This window comes from Cataglyphis hispanica, chromosome 16, assembly GCF_021464435.1.
Source record: "Cataglyphis hispanica isolate Lineage 1 chromosome 16, ULB_Chis1_1.0, whole genome shotgun sequence".
Classification (NCBI taxonomy): Eukaryota; Metazoa; Arthropoda; class Insecta; order Hymenoptera; family Formicidae; genus Cataglyphis; species Cataglyphis hispanica.
The window spans coordinates 5,524,565-5,542,153 of NC_065969.1; the positions used below are offsets into that span (position 1 = coordinate 5,524,565).

Here is a 17,589-nt window from a genome sequence, read left to right on the forward strand (position 1 = left end):
TTTTTTTTTCTTTTTTTTTGATATATTATCGCATGTTTATGTTTTCGGGTATATTTTACGTAATTGTACATCATTTAGACAATTGTTAGTTATATTTATCTAACAAAAAATGACGATTTTGTACAGGCCTACACATACATAGACAAATTATTCACTTTAGACATCTTTATTCGAAAGGATATCGACATACAGATCATATCCTGTATTTTGGAAATATATTTATTCAGAGTCGGAGTCCTTTCTACCGTACTGTTGTCTTGATAATTCGCTCTGTAATTCGAGAACATGTTCTATGGGTTTCGGTTTCCCATCGTCGCCGATGCGGCAAGGACGCACGACTCCCTCCCTAAGCAGCAACATTGTTTCGAAATATTTTTTTATACATAGAAAGATATATGACCACACATTGTAGCGTTTACAACTGATAATATATTACAGATTTACGTATATACATAGAAAAATAGTAATATTACAAATGCGTAAAAATGACGGCTTTAGAATTAGACGACTGATATGATTGTATATCTCGCACATATCTTTTTGATCTGTGACGAATAAATAAACTCTCAATTAATATGCACAACTCACCTCGTTAACTTATCAACAAGATTTACTAGTTGTAAGGCTTCATACTCCTTTTGCGCATCCGTCATACCTTCAAGCGGATTTGGTTTGGGATTCTCGAAACATCCGGTTACTGGATTTATTCTTGACAAAAAAAATCATTTATTTGTAAAATATACAAGACAGAATTTCTGAAATAAATCTCATACTTACTGCTCTTTAAACTTTAAATATTCTTCCGTTTCGCTATCTTCCGATTCCGAAGAATAATTCGTTTCCGTCTGGTTAGATCCTAACAATCCTTTCTTGGCGAACATACCCGCCGCATTTCCGTATCCTGTATATTTCACCATGCGGCTAACTATAGATAATATTTACTATTTAATAACTGCGCTATTAAGTCTGAAAAGTGTGCTATAAAAATTGTACGAGATGTTTTAATACAACAGATGAATACCATTTTCTTTACAAAGGATAAATAAAAGTTCTGCAACTAAGTCACGCAATTCCGTGAGAGGCGAAGTTAGTAATTTGCATAATTTAGCTCTTAATGTCGTCCCTTCTTCAGGGCGATTCATCACATCCTTCAGTGGAGGTAAAATCTGAAACATTTATATTTTATATTTGTAAATTATCTATTATTTAGAATATATTTGGAGTAACTTTAAATTTATATTAATTCTATATTACAATTATTAATTATAGATGAGATCAAGATTGTTAAGAAAAATTTATTTTTTTTATTTATTATTTCTGATGGTAATTTTCTTTTCTGAAAATAAATTTTTTATACAAATTTTTCTTTTTTATGGTCCACGTAAGTTATGCATGAGAAAATTCATTATTATAAAAATGATATATATCTCAATGCTAATTCAATTATGAAATTTTACCTGCAATCTCACATATTTACGAATAATCTTCTCCGACTTGACAAGTCTGATCAATGCGGTAACTACTGGAGAGATATTTTCTATCAAATTTATCTTACAGTCTAATCTCTGATCTAAAAATTTAAGTAGAACGCATATAGCGCTCATATCCATATTTTGATATACATTTTTGCAATCATTGTTCTCAACAGGTTGTATAATTGGTGTATAGCAGCTAGACGGTATTACGGTCAATAAATTGATGACATTGCTAAAATAGAACAGTAAATATATATCAAATTAGATATAATTTTTCTTGTAAACACGATAACTACATTTATCACAAATATATTTTACCTTTCCAGATCATCTTGTTGTAGTGAGTATTTAAAAACTAACAATTTATACAAAATTAACACTAAATTTTTGTATTTTTCTTGATCTTCGACTCCAGTATCATCAGAGTGTACATACAAATTAAATAAAACTTTCAAAACTTCACAAACTACCATTATTTCCTCCTGAAAATAATAGAGAAAGACTTAGTCATTTTTAAATACAAATATATATAAATGTAGTCAACATATATATGTATAAACGTTATTGAAAAAATGTACTAAATCTCTTTACCTTAATTACAGTTGTGTTATTATCACGATTTTGTGTCACAAATTCCTCTATTATTTTAATAAGACATATATCACCACATAAATCAGTTTTGACTATATCCCTTGTAGATATATTTAATGCAGTAAGGAGAAATAGTATTCTCATGTCAAATAATTTGACATTGTGAGGAACATTAATTGAATAATTTTTGATTCGGTCAATAAGATAAGGCAAGGAAGATATTAAAACTTTAGATTGTTGTACTTTTACACTATTAAATAACAAGTTGCACAACAATTTTAGTGATTCTGTTGTACCTGCAATTAAAAGTATTTATAAAAATACATATATTGATAAATGGAAGATAAGAAGATGCACATATAGAATTTATTCTACAAAATTTATACCATATCTTTAAAATTAAGTTATTAATCTAAAAATAGATTGCTTTTATTTGTCTATTTTATATAAGAAAATTATTTTCTAATCATTTTTACCAGCTGTATATGAGATTTGTTCTTCTTCGCATATTTTTGTCAATATTGCATTTTGCAATATAATTTTTATTTCCTCATCAGTAATTAATTCATTCAAATTGGTTTTATCTCGACTAGAACATGAAAATGTATAAAAATTATATTGGATTAGATATATATCTTTTTGTATGACATTTATGTTTCTTAAATCTACAAAATGATAAATATATAAATTCTTTATGTATATTAAATCTAAATTAATTTAGAAAAAATAATTGTAACAATTGTTAGACTAAATATAATACTGCAATATTCAATAAGACAGAATAACAAATTGTTATAATCTATTATTTGTATTATATTATTAAATTGTAATATGATTTATTGATAAATTATTTCTTAAAGAGATTTATGATAATTATTAGATATCACTGTGTAGTCTCTGATCCATAATAATGATCTATTATGGATATTTTGCACTATTCCATGATATATATAACATAATCAAATTACCTGAGTATTCTCAAAGCAGCTAAATAATGATGATGATGGTCTCGATGAGTGCAATCTGTTAAATAATAAAACAATCTCTTCCATAGTTTCTCTCGTAAACAGTTTTTATTCAACTCTTCAAAATTAGTCTTCTTATCATACTAAAAAATAAGTTGCAAAATATGAATAGTTTATCGTTTACACTATTTAAAAAAAATGAAAAAGAACAAAAAATATCTTTTTGGATACATATTACTACATAGAGTACAATAATTAAAATTTAAAAAAAAATCAATTTTTGAATGATTATTTTATGACATAAATTATTTAAATTTTATCACACAAGATTGCTGTTGAAGTCAAGGAATTACAATGAAACGAAATTAACATAAAGTTTTCAGTATAAATTTATAAGAAAAATATATTCTATATTTCTCTACTATAATAATGTATCACATATTATACTCACAATTTCTAGAAACACAACAATATTGTCACAAAATTCCTCGTATGTGCCGGAAATTAATTTCGGGATCAACTCGTCCGTGTTAACTTTTTCCATATCCGTTTTTTTTTTTTTTTTTTAATAATAGGCACTTTTGAATCGCATTATATATTTTATTTCATTATAAATCCGAGTTGGATAAAAATTTGACAAATGAATTTTCATGCACAGGAAATACATTTAGCGAGAAATATTTTCGATAGTTCACATCAATTGCATTCGCCATCTGTCAACTTATCGACTTATCACTTATATTTTTAGCACCGATCGATAATGCATCGATGCATTTAACTTCCTATATTATCTTCTGCAGCTTTTTATAAATTAAAAAAGAATAAAACTTGAACCTCTATACATACAATATACTCCAAGGTTCAAATGACAGTTCGTGTGGTGTTAGATTGCAATCTGTCATTTCAACAAAAGTGATGAAAATAGTATTCTTGCCTATTAGTTTTAGTTATCTGACAAGTTATATATACTTAGAATAAATGACTTTTTTAAACCATTCATGAAAATTAAACAATATATTTATCGCGCGTATGTTAATTATTGCAGCCTAAATAAAATACATAAATACTAATACAATTATTTAATCGTTCGTGTACAAATTTTTTTCAAAGACTACAAAGATGGAGCAGATAAAGATTCCTAAGGTATTAAACTTGATTTATAATCTAATCTTTATTTTAATGTTTTGCGTAATTATGTCAGTAACGAATTAATGGCTTAATTAAAAAAGATTGGTGAATGTTAAGGTCACACATATGACTTTTATATTTATTTTATCATTTCTTATTATAATTAAACTATATTAAAAATGTGGTCATAATTTTAAAAAATTTCTCTATTTTTATGTTTATATACATAGTATAAGTTTTCCAGGAAACAATACGTTTGCAGGTAGAAAATGTGAGAATGTTGGACAAATATAGCAATAATCATTCCATTGGTTCTCTTTATTTAACGGTGACACATCTTATTTTTGTTGAAAGAAGTGGCAAAAAGAAAATATGGGTAAATTACATCAAGCTCATTGGAAAATATATCTATTGATTGCTTTGTGTGACAAAAGTAAGGTTTTCTTTACATAATGTTATAATTGCAGGTATTATATACGCATATCTCCAATATAGAGAAACAACCATTGACAACCACAGGATCGCCATTATACATTAAATGCAAACATTTCTTCATTGTCACATTTGTTATTCCAAAAGAACGTGATTGTCATGAGATCTATCTAACATTATTAAAATTATCTTGCCCAGGTAACAAATGTACTTTATATCTCAGTTTTCCTCTTCTAATAATTTTTTAATTAACATTAATTAATATTAAATTTTAATAATAAAGTATATTATTTGTTATATAATATAGAATGTATTTTTCTAAAAGGCAATTATATAAATATATTGATATGATAACAATTTATTTCTTCTTTTCCATATTAGCTAGTTTAGAAGATTTGTATTGCTTCAATTATCAAGAAAGTGAAAATACACTACCTCAGCATGCAGGATGGAATTTTTTCAATGTACAGAGTGAATTTCAACGGCAGGGTGTGCCAAATGAAGAATGGTCTCTTTCATATTTAAATACTAATTATGAGGTATATATCCTCTATTTCTATTCTGAACACGCGTTTTCTATTCTCAATATTGTTAAATAAATCATGGCAATTCTTTCAGCTTTGCGATACTTATCCAAGGTACTTATATGTTCCTAGTACATGTACTAACAACATTTTATTGGGTAGTGCAAAGTTTAGAAGCAGAGGAAGGCTACCAGTTTTAACATATTTGCATTCAAATAAGGTAAAAAAAGGATAAATTGGATATAGCACTTGAAAGGAATAAAATAATTGCAAGTAAAAAAATATTTTTTAGGCTGCCATCTGTCGCTGCAGTCAACCACTCTCGGGATTTAGCGCAAGATGTCCCGAAGATGAACAAATGATGTACAATATATTATGTACAAATCTTAATTCGAGATATATGTATGTTGTGGATACAAGGCCGCGGGTGAGTATTCGATTAAAATATAATTTTTTGTTGTAAAATTGAAGATATTAAATTTTATATCGTACTCCTGTATATTTTGTATTATCTTTTTCTATTCTTTCTAATTAAAAATAGAAAATATTTTCTAAAATTTTGGAAAGCATAAAGTTTATTCTCAATCATTATTTAGATTAAATTGATATTTAATTATTTCATTCTGATGAATATATTACAAATATATGAAATAATTGATTTGAATCATTATTTTCATAGATGTAAGAAATATTTTTAAAAATCAAAATATAATTTGTATTTTTTATTGGATTAGATTAACGCCTTTGCTAATAGAGCTGCGGGAAAAGGATACGAGAATGAAAATTTCTATGACAATATCAAGTTTCATTTCTTTGGAATAGAAAACATTCATGTGATGAGGACAAGCTTAAATAAACTTTTGGATTGTAAGTATACAATTTTCCTGAAAATTATCTATATTGAAGAAATATAGTCATTTTCACATTATTGTTAAATGTCTATCTTCATTTAAAAATAGTGCAAAGATCAACCTCCATGAATGCGTTTTTAAGCGGTCTAGAAAGCAGCGGCTGGTTAAAGCATATCCGCTCCATCTTGGAAACCGCTTGGTTTATTGCACGGGCAATTGCGAATGGTGTGAGCGTAGTGGTTCATTGTAGCGACGGATGGGATCGCACCGCGCAAGTATGCTCTCTGGCTGCGTTATTGTTGGATCCATTTTACCGAACCATCCAAGGTTTTCAAGTAAGTAAAGCTGAAACTTATTTCTTAAAGTCATTATAGATATAATAGAAATAATGACTATTATTGTACAATAAATACATAAGATAATAATATATTATTCAAATTTTTTTTTTACATATTGGTTAAGATTCTTTTTTTCTCTATATATTCAATTATCTGTTTAAATTTATATCTTTTACTCTTTATATATAAATATGGTTTTATTTAAGAAAATCACTTTTTAAGGCTTTAATAGAAAAGGATTGGCTATCATTTGGTCATAAATTTAGCGATCGTTGCGGTTACATTAGCAGCGATGGTAAAGAACTTGCGCCGATATTTACGCAGTTTATAGATGCGACGTATCAATTATTGCAACAGTATCCAAACAAATTTCAATTCAATGAATATTTTCTTTTAACATTACACGATCATGTACATAGCTGTCAACACGGCACATTCATTGGAAATTCGGAGAAGGAACGACAAATGCTGAGGTATTTTTTCTCATTCGCATATTCTATATTATTTCATATGATATGTATGATATAAATGAAAAAAGTCTGACAAAAATTGTGAATTATTATTTCAGATTATCCGAGCGAACGTATTCATTGTGGGGATACTTAGCTAATAATACAAATGAGTATATAAATCCAATCTATAGATGCAATCGTTATAATAATGAGGACTCCACTGATGTTATTCAACCTAAATTGGCACCTCAATCTATTGTGTAATAAATATATTGCTTTTGTATAAAATGAAAACTTAGATATATAAGTGTATAATGCAGAATGTAACTCAAGTTACTTTTCAGTCTTTGGAGAGGTTTGTACTTCAGATTTGAGAATGGAATACATCCTAGAGAAATATGCGAAGATCTACTCCTGACAATCCATGATCACACAAGCTCACTAGAGGATCATGTGAAGCTTCTGCTCAAAGTATGTATCATAATTTTAACAGAGAACAAATATAAAAATAATGTTTTAAATTGTAGTTTAAGAAAAATGGATTAAAAAATGTTTGTTACTTTGTTTCAACAGCGAGTCAATTCTTTAGGACAATTTTTAAATACAAATAATTCTCAGAAGAAAGGAAAACATAAATTTGATAATAAATTTATGAAAGAGACTCTATCGGAGACTATAATAGAGAACACCACAAATCACGATGAAAAGATAAAAGCTAAATTAAAAGTGAGTCAATTGGAAAATGAATTGAAAACTGTTGCTTTGGAATGGAAATCATCGCGAAATATAGAAGAATGCGGATGTTCCACCACATTCGATGCCTTCAACAAAAAGGTATATTTGACAAAGTTGACCCAGCTTAAATCATTCGTTGTTTGTATTTGCGATGATTTTATTTTAGCATCATTGTTGGTCCTGCGGCGACGTATTATGCACAAGATGCATGGCGGTGCACACGAAACTACCCGGACATTTATCACAACGCGCTGTACCTACATGTAAAACGTGCTGTCAGAGTTCCGGAGTATCCGCCACTAGTCCATAAACTTGATACTTTATTTAATGCCGACATATACTTATATAATCCTTAACTTAAATATTGTATGGATATATTGCATGTATATCTCCTAAGCAAAATAATGAAGAAGCCTAGCATATATTATCAAACAGTATAATGTATAATTTCAATTTCATATATTTGGCTTTTCTATTTCTTTGAATTTTATTTTCTTCAATTTGGTCAATTAATACAAACAATGTAGTACCTGATTACAGTAATATATACCGTACAGATTTATTCTTAACTTAAATGACTCGATAACACATTAAAAAAAAAAAAAGTTCGTGAATATTACACCAAATAATTATAACAATAACAAATTATTGACGATCAAACTATTATAGTACAGTGCATGATAAATTGATTGCATTTCTCAAGTTACGTTTTTTTTTTTTTTTTAATATAAAATTATATATATATAGAGTTATTAAAAGATTATAAAAACAAAAATTAATTTTCATTGGATAATCTGCCTGTATCGCAGTTAGATTATAGTAGTTGAAGAATACAATCAACCATTGGATTATGAAAAAATCGTTTTGCGACATTAAGATATCTAAATTAAAATTACCATGTAAATTAACATCTCTTACATTCACATTTTACTATTCACTAACTTCTTTCCTATCTATTACTACAATTTACTCCATTGTGACATTAAACATATAAATTGAATAAGATGAATCTGTTTTCAATCTTTAATTCTAAAACACATTTCATGATCATAAGCAAGAATACATAAATACGTTATTAAGGCAGTATCCAGATTAACGGGACAGCACTCTTGCAAATTTATGATACATATGCATCATACATCACTCATTACACAAAAGCATATCTGAGAATGATTTGTTTGAATATATCAATGGAAACTTTTGCATATATATATACATGTATGTATATATATATAAAGTCAAATATCAATATCCTAAGACAAGGAATTAAATACTTGTCGATCACATCATTGCAATGACTGAACTTGCTAGAGTGACTGGTAACCACCTACTATCCACAGTAGCAAATGTGATGTGGAATGTGATAGTATTACATAAATATCAGCAAATATCGCGTGCATGCGCGATAATAATTTCTTTTTATAATTTTTCCTTTTTCTATTCTTTATTTGGTTTTCTTCGTCGTGGTCCTTCACCACTGATTGGTGATGTATCCTGCAACAATTATGCGCGTTTTCATAACCAAAGATTGTAACAATGAAAAAAGAAAAAGAGAATGCATTATGTAAATTACAAAAGTTTAAAATTATGATAAGTTGCAATTTTTTCTATGAAATACTTAAAAATTTTATTACTGACCTTATCACTTTCAATTACTTCCTCTGTTCCAGTCTCTTTCTCTGTATCTTCAGTTTCTTCTGTAGTAGATTTTTGTTCAGTTAGTTCGGCATTCAAAGATTGATTTTCACTTTCTGCATTTTCTGCGACATCATTGCTTATTCCTAAAGGTGCTTTTTCTTCTTCTTCATCATCATCATCCTTGAAATCTGATTTACCCTAATATATTTGAATCGATTTAAATTACATTTTGGTATTTTTAAAAATATTTCTCTCATTCATATAATAATATTAACAATGAATAAATAAGTCTATATGATAATGATTTTTAATGTAATCTACAAAGCAATCAACAAAAATTTCACTTTATAGTTCCTAAATATTTGTGTTACTTGAGTTATTTTATATTGAGCACATTGTACCTCTGAATAGCAGCAAAAGTATATTATCAGTACTACAGGCACTGCAGCTAACAATATATATACTGCCCATATCCATGGATGGTCTGCAGTAAATGTTGCGATTCGATTCCATATAATCCACTATATCAGATAATCGTAAAATGCTACACATTATGTACACATGAAAGGCTATTATATACACAGAAAATATATGCAAATTCAATCATAGCATTAGCAGAGCTAATCTTTAAATAATAACATGATTCCTTTAGTACTCAAGGCAGGTGAGAATTGTATATATATGTACATACATATAATTCGTAATTGATATATAAATTGATTTTTTACTCTATGTGATTATGTAGCTTATTAAGAAGTCTAATATAAAATAAATGCTTTATACAAATGTACAATATAACATATGCATTATTGCACAACTACTATGTATAGGATGTTACACTTTATCAAGCATATTTTTAATTTCTACACGCGAATGTTGTACCTCGCGAAATTGTTTGTATAGATACCAGATGTAAGCTACAACTGGTATTATACAATATAAAAAGTACAGTGCCCACCAGCCTGGTTTATAATTCATTGCTTTCATCATTCGACCCCATAAAGAATCCTGCATGTTATAATCCATACTAATGTAAAAATCAATTTGATCAATTTTCAAATGTATGAAACGTTAAATTCGATAAACTAATTATGACTTAAAATTTTATATACTTACACAATATTATTTTTTGCATAATTTTTCTAATATGCGCATTTATATTGTAAAATTATATTTTTAGAACAGTGAAATGTTATCTAAACTATAGATAAAAATATACGTACACTTTCTTCAGCAATTTTAACACGTCGAATCTCAAAGCTATCATCTGCCCATTTCTTTGCAACTTCCTCATCATCCGTTATAATTATATTGTCAAAATATATATCAGGTGACATTGACCACAGTTCAAAACCAACAGCACTCTAAATCACATTTTTACAAATTAAGTATTTCATAATATTGTTAATATAATATTAGTACAGTTGAAAAATATTCTGTTGTTCACATACAATTGGTAACATTTTGAAGGGATGTTCGTCGTTAAAGTATTCAGGATTGTTTATAAGTTTAGGCTTCCATTTTCCCTTGTAATTAGGATTGTTGATAAGTGGTGCCAGCCATTTTCCTTTATATCGCGGATTTTTCTTCATTCTTTGCTTATAGGGACCGCAACCAGGAACGTCGGCGCATTTTGGGTTCGATATTTCTGGAGCTTCCCATTCACCATCCATCTCAATGTCCCAATCATCGGGCTTAACTGAATCCGGATTCGGTATCATTGGCGGTTCATCCTCTAGCCATCCTTCGGGCATAATGTCTTCCTCATCAACTATTTGTGCTGGAGCGTCTTCGTCCCAATCGTCAGGTTTCTCCGCCAATGGATCGGGAATCTTTTCTCTATCATCCCAATTCTCGGGTTGTTTATCATCAGGATCCTCTATCTCCAAAGGCGGATTCACGGGAGGCACAAAATCATCTAATAACGAACCCGAATTTAAGATTTTATTATCCACTTTAATCTCATAACTATTATCAGGCCGTACGATCAAAGTATATAAATGTGGCTGTTTATCTTTGAAATAATCTTCCAGTCGATTTTTTGATTTCTTACAATGTTTTTCTGTGATTGTACCATTCAATGGATTTTTATGTCGAAATATAAAATGGAGCTGAAGATAAAAAATAAATATAATTTTTAGATGGATACATGTAAATATGTGACTTATTTTCTCTCAGGTGCTAACTGATATTTAGTTTATCTCTCATTTCACAAATTGACTCAGAAACAAAAAAGTTAAATTTTAATTACTTTTAATATTTAGTTAATGTTAGTTAATATTTGTAAAAACAGATCTGCACATAATAAATGCATATTCTATATGATATATAAAAGATTATAAGACAAATATATCCATTAATACCTTATGATCGTTGCCACATTTATCAGGCCCAAACATTATAGTATATGGTGTTTTATCATGGAATTGTTTCAAGTCTTTATGCTTATCGTCTAATGTGAGCAATTTAAGATAGGCGCCACCACATTCCTGTCCTTCTTGAAAATTAACTTCATACTGTACAATTAAGGGTTTGTCTTCAAAGAAAAATGGCTTAGTTAATAAAGTAGAAACGGCAGCATGTCTAGCTTTGCTCTTAAGCACTAATCCTAGGTTTCCATTCTCTGCGTGTTCCTTAGGTTCTTCAATGGACCAAATTCCTAATATGAATAACAAAAAGTAAAATAAATAAAAATATTTAGAAAATTAATTTTATACTCTTTACTGATTAAAATCTATGTTAAATAAATTGTGAAATGTAAAAAAAACTTTTCTATTAACCATCATATTTGGCAATATCTTCGTCGATATCGTCCTTTTTCGCTTCCGATAATAGCCATGTTTTTCTAAATCTCTCTTCGCTATCAAAATTCTCTGCTAAGTAAGCAAAGTCGGAAGGTTCTGGACTTTTGTAAGATGGTTTCTGTATTTCAGCATTGACACTGCTGTCATGATTCTCCTCTGCATTTAATATATTACAATATGCACTAAGATAAACTAATACCACACAAGCTATGATTCTTGCCATTTCATATTCCTAAAATAAAGAAAAAAAACGTGTTCATCCTTTTTCATCCAATTCGTTTAATCGTATCTTCAAAAGCATTACGAAATATAATCTAAGTAAAAGAAAAAAGAAACAGGAAAGTTTCACAAACGATTAAGAAAAAACATTTCATTCATCTCAAAATATTTAATTATATTTCTAAAAGTCGAATCTCAGGCGAAACTTAACCTTGAAATTACTAGATTATTTAATTACATGTATACCTTCGCGAAAGAGACTGAAAGAGCGTGCATAGAATTAACGTGAGTCGTCTACGTATTCGATTAAATTACATTCACATTCTACGTAGTGATATCCCGTAGAAAAAAATATATTCTTACCGGTACGAAGAAGATATTAGTTCATAGATTCCTCAGATATATGGTACGTCTAAAGGTGGGAAATGCGAGAAAAGCGGAATACGTATTATTCAATTATTTAATAATGATAATTTAATCTATTTACACGTAAGACACCCGCATACACGATGCGTTCCGAAAAGGAGCGGCACTTCCGGAAATTACCGGCGAAATTGTACTAATCAGGGCAATGCCCCTTCTCTCTTTGTGTTTAATCGACTCTACAATCGAATTTATTAATCCACTCGATTGCTTATATATGTCTATACACGCATATTCAACGATAAGTTAAATGCAATATCAAACATGTAGAAAAGTAATTTCACTTTCATCAATGACATATCAAACTCGAACGATATAAATCTGCTCCTGTTCCTGTAGTTCCACGTATAATTGTGTTCAAGAAATCTATTCATCGAGTAATGTTTTATCGACCAATCAGAACAGAAGGAGCAAAAAATTTTTTTCTTCTGATTGGTCAATCAAAGTTGTTCTCTACCTGACTAGTAAATTTTTAAACACAATCTCTATGGAACAGTACTGTCATCTGTTGAGACAGTTGAATATCTAGGTTGCGTTCCGTTTCACGCATAGAGCGCATAGATCGCTTGGAAATCTATAATATATGTTATGTGAACTATAGATTTTCAGGCGATCTATGCGCTCAATGCGTGAAACGGAACGCATCCCTAGATATTCGTGCATCATGATACAATTCTGAGTTTGACGGTTGAATTTCTAACGGTTTTCTCTCACATATAAAAAATTAAATATAAAAGATTAAAAGATAATTTCTTTGAGACGCTTACAGGATATTACACTTTACTCATCGTCTTACAGCTATCAAGTGTAAGCTTCGGTATTGACGATGTTAAAAAAAATATATTAATTTTCTTTTAAAAAATTGTATCTTACTAATACAATGAATTATATGATAAAGTTATATCTGTTTATATTTGTACTGAATTATATAGTTTAAAAATAACAGATAAAATAAACAGGTAGATTTTTATTTTAAGAAAATAATAGAATCTTAAAAAATGATACTAATTAATAACACTTAATTTACAAATCTTATATACATAAAATTAAAATTAGTTCTCAATCATATTATTTATAATTAAATTTGCTCAAATATCATCAATTTTTTATAAATCTTTTGAATTACATTCTTACCCTTTTACCAAAGAATAGTAAATTACATATACAAATGCACAACATCGATAACATTCAAATTAATATTCACTGAGTCTTCAAGGGTGGTGAGAAATATCTCATAACTGTCCTTACAATCATCACAGCACTGAAAATTATTCCAACGTTAACATTTTACACAGATAATACACCGATTGTAATATAAATTGTACTAGAATACCTTAACATAGCGATTATTCCAGCTGGCATTATTTTCCCACTATTATAAAATCGATATCCCATCAAGCCTCCAAGGACTGTACTAGTTCCTAGGAAAACTGTTACATTGGTTGGGTCTTGAGAAGTCTGATAAGCCCCATAGCCCAAAATAGATCCAAAAAGAAGACCAGCTGCCAACGATGGAATAGAATCTTTAAGAAAAAAAAAATATATTAGAATCATATTATTATTTTGAAATTCTGATGTGAGAAAGCTATTAAACATCAAAATATGTATCTATAAACATTCGTATGTTGATGATGAATTTGGACGAGAGAAAGAGAGAATTAAACTCACTTGATTTCACGTAACCTAATACTCCGCCACCAGCCACTGCAGCAGCATACGCGTACGCGGGGATATCGAAGGGCATTTCTAAAAATTCACGCTTCGAATCTCTTCAATTTTATCGTACGTGTTATCACTGTCGAGTGGTAAGCAAAATATTAGATTTTCTTTTGATCACTGTTACAAATTATGCGAAATTATGCCGGTGTAGCAAACTCCTAGAAGGAGCTTTTCCCTATTCATTTATTTTGCTTTCAGCCAATTGTTATTTTAATAAATAGTTCTGTAATAAGCAAGATTCATATATAAGCAAGATCTATATATTATGTATACGGTGTTATTTATGATATATAATAAATATAAATTGAGTATGTCATATATAACGCACAATTTTTCACAGTAATTTTAGTGCTGCCATAGTCACTGATCATATTTGACCAATCATTGCATCGATATCCGCATGTTGATAGCTTTTATAAATAATAAAAAAAAATATCTGTAAATAAAGAGATATCATATATGAATAAAATTAATCTATCCAAACGAATAATTTAATTTTTATTTCAGATACGCCGATTATTCGATTCTTTTGGAAATATACAGATTTATGCATCGTGATTAAAAACTTCCAAGTAATTCTGTTTTATGTATAATTAAAAACGTTTAACGATTTAAATATTATTAAGCCGCCATTTAAACAAATATAAAATTTGAAATGTGTTTTAAGTATCTGTGACAGGATGAGAATGTGCTTTATAATTTGCAATTAACTCGTTAGAAAAAAAATATCAAGCGTTAATATTTATATAGTATCATAATAAACTTGTTTATTGTCATTAATATAAGAGAGTTGAGCAATTTATCTGCGTTAAGAAAAAATTTGCAAAAAAAAGTTCTCTCTCGCGCATAACTTCACTTCTTCCTTCACATCCACAATCGAAGGAAATTATATACTGTCAACAATTGTATGTGTAATTTGTTCTGACTCGTTTAAAGATCTCGAGAATCGAGACATGATGTAATTCGATGTAATCTCATCTTGTAGAGTTTCAGTTTTTCTAGCGTAAATTGAACGGTCATGATGACATCATTTTTCACCGCAAGCGTATAAATATACGTACAATTGTCAACGAGACGGATTTGCCGCGAGAAATTCATATCGGTCCTTAAATATGTTTTCGCATAATTTACTTGTCAACACCGGGAATATACTGTCCCTAAGCGAGGCGAAGCAAAAGGCGAGTCAAAATTCCACGGACGAGGTCAGTTGACAAGTATTGCGTAATATGCTCTCCCTAGCGTCGTGTAATTAAATAATATCTGTCGTCATCTCGATGATTTGTAATCGTTGAGGAGTCGAGGTTATATTCTACATTACAGTCTTCGGAAAAAATAATATTCTTATTGATTTATTTCAGTTAAGTGAGACATTAAAAATTATCTTGAATGATAAGCAAAGCAAAGGAGATGATATAACATTTGTATGTATATGCAATTTCTAGTAATTTATTACTATTTGGAAATATGCATGGATATGTCTGAACATTTGATAAAGTTTTTTTAATTATAATTATAGATCAGTGGAAAGGAGGATACAAGCCTACAGGATGTCGATAGGAAAGACTTAAAGATTACTGTAAAAGTATTTATCTCTTCACCCGATGTTGACTCGTTGAAAGAAGCATTAGATCAAGGTATGTTATTATAATAATATATTTATATACATATATTTATAGATTTCTAATATATTATGTTTTATTGTAGCATTTAAAGCATTAGGCACAAATATCATAGAATCTTTAGTAATAGCTTACAAAAGTGATGAAGATCCACAAAATCTGTTGTCATCATTAAAAAAAATATGGTCTGTGGTAGAGGATTATGTAAAAATTGATAAATTATCTAGTGTTGGATTGAGCGATATTAATACAAACACATTCATTGAATTGTTTCAATGGGCTGATGTAAGGATAATTTGCTGTGTGAAATAATACCTGCTTATTTTTTTCTTCATTCAATTTTCACCTTTACATAGATCCTAATTAATATTTCTTTGTTGTAGGTGAAGCCAAATATTGTACAAATTAATTTGGCTACATGTTGCGTGGTACCACCAGCCTTGCAACAATTCACTAAGGAAAATGATATTCAGTTGTTAACACACAGTGATCCAAGTGGTGAGTATTTTTCAATTAAAACTGTTGATTATTAAGTGTTATAACAGCTTCATGTATCTCTGTATACCTCTCTATAGAAATATTTCCTCAAGAGATATTAGAGAGTATATTTGGCAGAACTGCTTACTTGCGTTGGCTGATAAGATATCAAATCCATCTTAAATGCCGTGGAATTTTATCATCGAAAGGGTACTTATTGTATATTAATATGTCAAGCTTAAAATTTTAATGTTGATAGTACTGCTAAAGATAATTTCTATTTACACAGCTTAATATGTGATACATATAATTTTATATTATTCTGTATCAATATGAAATGTTTTACATAGAAAATTTAATATTGTTAAATTTTGTGATTATTAGCATTGAATATTTTGTACATAATTTTCATAGTTTAGATAGAGCACTGCATTATATATTTTATATTTTCATCGCTTATTAATTAGATTTAATGAATTTTTATATAAATTTTTATAAAAAAAAGGTATATAGAGAAGATGCGCATTTTTTTTAGCGAATATATTATCAAGTGTTATTTCTTTATAGCTGATGAATAAATTATTTGAGAAAAATAAATTGTATATAAAGCGCACAAATACTTTGTCCGACTTTATGCGAAAGATGAAAAATCGATTAAATTGAACTTTGTACAAACTACATTTTTTTAAATGTGTCGTAAAATAGATTCCAGATTATATATATATATATATATATATATATATATATATATATATATATATAATTTTGCGCTAATACACTGTCTAACGTAATTGTAAAAGCGATGCGAAACTGTTTGGTAGCATTGGGTATAAGTTATAAAATCTCATCAGAATTGAAAAATGTTAAAAAAATCGAAAATAAGCAAAACAACACATGATATTCTTTTCCATGCAATTTACATGATTATAATAAAAAAAAAAAAATTTATTTTTTAAAACAGAAAATTGAATTTCGTCTAAAGAAGTTTATGAAAAATGACCATTTAATGTATTATTATCGAAAAATCTTTATACTACAAGTTTTACTTAAAATGTCTTCCAAAAATTAATATTCAATTTTAAAGAAATTTTTTTTAATGTGTCATGTTATTATATGCGTTTTATTTTCTAATTTATATCTTATTCTGTGTGCAGACTATATGTATAATAGTTTTATCGTCCTTCGAGCGGCTCGCAGCC

At 28.6% G+C, this 17,589-nt stretch overlaps 5 protein-coding genes across 11 annotated transcripts in view; 2 read left to right on the plus strand and 3 right to left on the minus strand.

The window, feature by feature from the left end:
* LOC126855677 (uncharacterized) overlaps positions 1-17,589 on the minus strand; it is a 168,776-nt gene that overhangs the window by 88,053 nt on the left and 63,134 nt on the right. Inside the window, exon 6 of one of the 2 annotated variants that reach the window (XR_007688280.1) lies at positions 7,567-7,577. The exons of the other annotated variant lie outside the window; for it this stretch is intronic. The gene's annotated coding sequence lies outside the window, so the exon portion shown is untranslated. Of the gene's footprint in view, positions 1-7,566; positions 7,578-17,589 lie in introns of those variants that run through there. 2 annotated transcript variants of the gene reach the window in all.
* LOC126855730 (uncharacterized) lies at positions 74-12,927 on the minus strand. The gene is given in 17 exon segments (XM_050603594.1): positions 74-346; positions 589-708; positions 778-925; positions 1,022-1,166; positions 1,458-1,707; positions 1,794-1,957; positions 2,067-2,362; positions 2,543-2,655; positions 3,035-3,174; positions 3,483-3,692; positions 9,130-9,327; positions 9,531-9,650; positions 10,353-10,493; positions 10,581-11,240; positions 11,493-11,788; positions 11,910-12,165; positions 12,516-12,927. Coding segments are annotated over 16 exon segments (3,375 nt in total). The 5' UTR covers positions 12,157-12,165; positions 12,516-12,927; the 3' UTR covers positions 74-219.
* LOC126855661 (myotubularin-related protein 6) lies at positions 3,904-7,925 on the plus strand. Of its 3 annotated transcripts, none has more exons than XM_050603510.1 (13): positions 3,904-4,174; positions 4,390-4,535; positions 4,627-4,789; positions 4,973-5,130; positions 5,210-5,335; positions 5,408-5,542; positions 5,850-5,982; positions 6,075-6,301; positions 6,527-6,777; positions 6,873-7,016; positions 7,101-7,227; positions 7,330-7,590; positions 7,658-7,925. In XM_050603510.1, exons 2-13 carry the CDS (start codon positions 4,437-4,439, stop codon positions 7,799-7,801), a joined length of 1,968 nt encoding a protein of 655 aa, XP_050459467.1. In that variant the 5' UTR covers positions 3,904-4,174; positions 4,390-4,436; the 3' UTR covers positions 7,802-7,925. The 3 variants fall into 3 exon arrangements, with proteins under 3 accessions (XP_050459467.1, XP_050459465.1, XP_050459466.1); XM_050603508.1 differs by having other exon boundaries at positions 4,404-4,535; XM_050603509.1 differs by having other exon boundaries at positions 4,422-4,535.
* LOC126855687 (transmembrane protein 14C) lies at positions 13,528-14,503 on the minus strand. The gene is made up of 3 exons (XM_050603556.1): positions 14,244-14,503; positions 13,909-14,098; positions 13,528-13,836 (listed from the first exon to the last, which is right to left on the minus strand). Exons 1-3 carry the CDS (start codon positions 14,317-14,319, stop codon positions 13,776-13,778), a joined length of 327 nt encoding a protein of 108 aa, XP_050459513.1. The 5' UTR covers positions 14,320-14,503; the 3' UTR covers positions 13,528-13,775.
* LOC126855679 (glutamate--cysteine ligase regulatory subunit) lies at positions 14,259-17,094 on the plus strand. 4 transcript variants are annotated; one of them, XM_050603542.1, is made up of 8 exons: positions 14,259-14,380; positions 14,802-14,866; positions 15,280-15,496; positions 15,653-15,715; positions 15,811-15,928; positions 15,999-16,198; positions 16,297-16,411; positions 16,489-17,094. In XM_050603542.1, exons 3-8 carry the CDS (start codon positions 15,407-15,409, stop codon positions 16,638-16,640), a joined length of 738 nt encoding a protein of 245 aa, XP_050459499.1. In that variant the 5' UTR covers positions 14,259-14,380; positions 14,802-14,866; positions 15,280-15,406; the 3' UTR covers positions 16,641-17,094. The 4 variants fall into 4 exon arrangements, with proteins under 4 accessions (XP_050459499.1, XP_050459496.1, XP_050459497.1 ...); XM_050603539.1 differs by having other exon boundaries at positions 15,288-15,496; XM_050603540.1 differs by lacking the exons at positions 14,259-14,380; positions 14,802-14,866 and adding an exon at positions 14,956-15,199.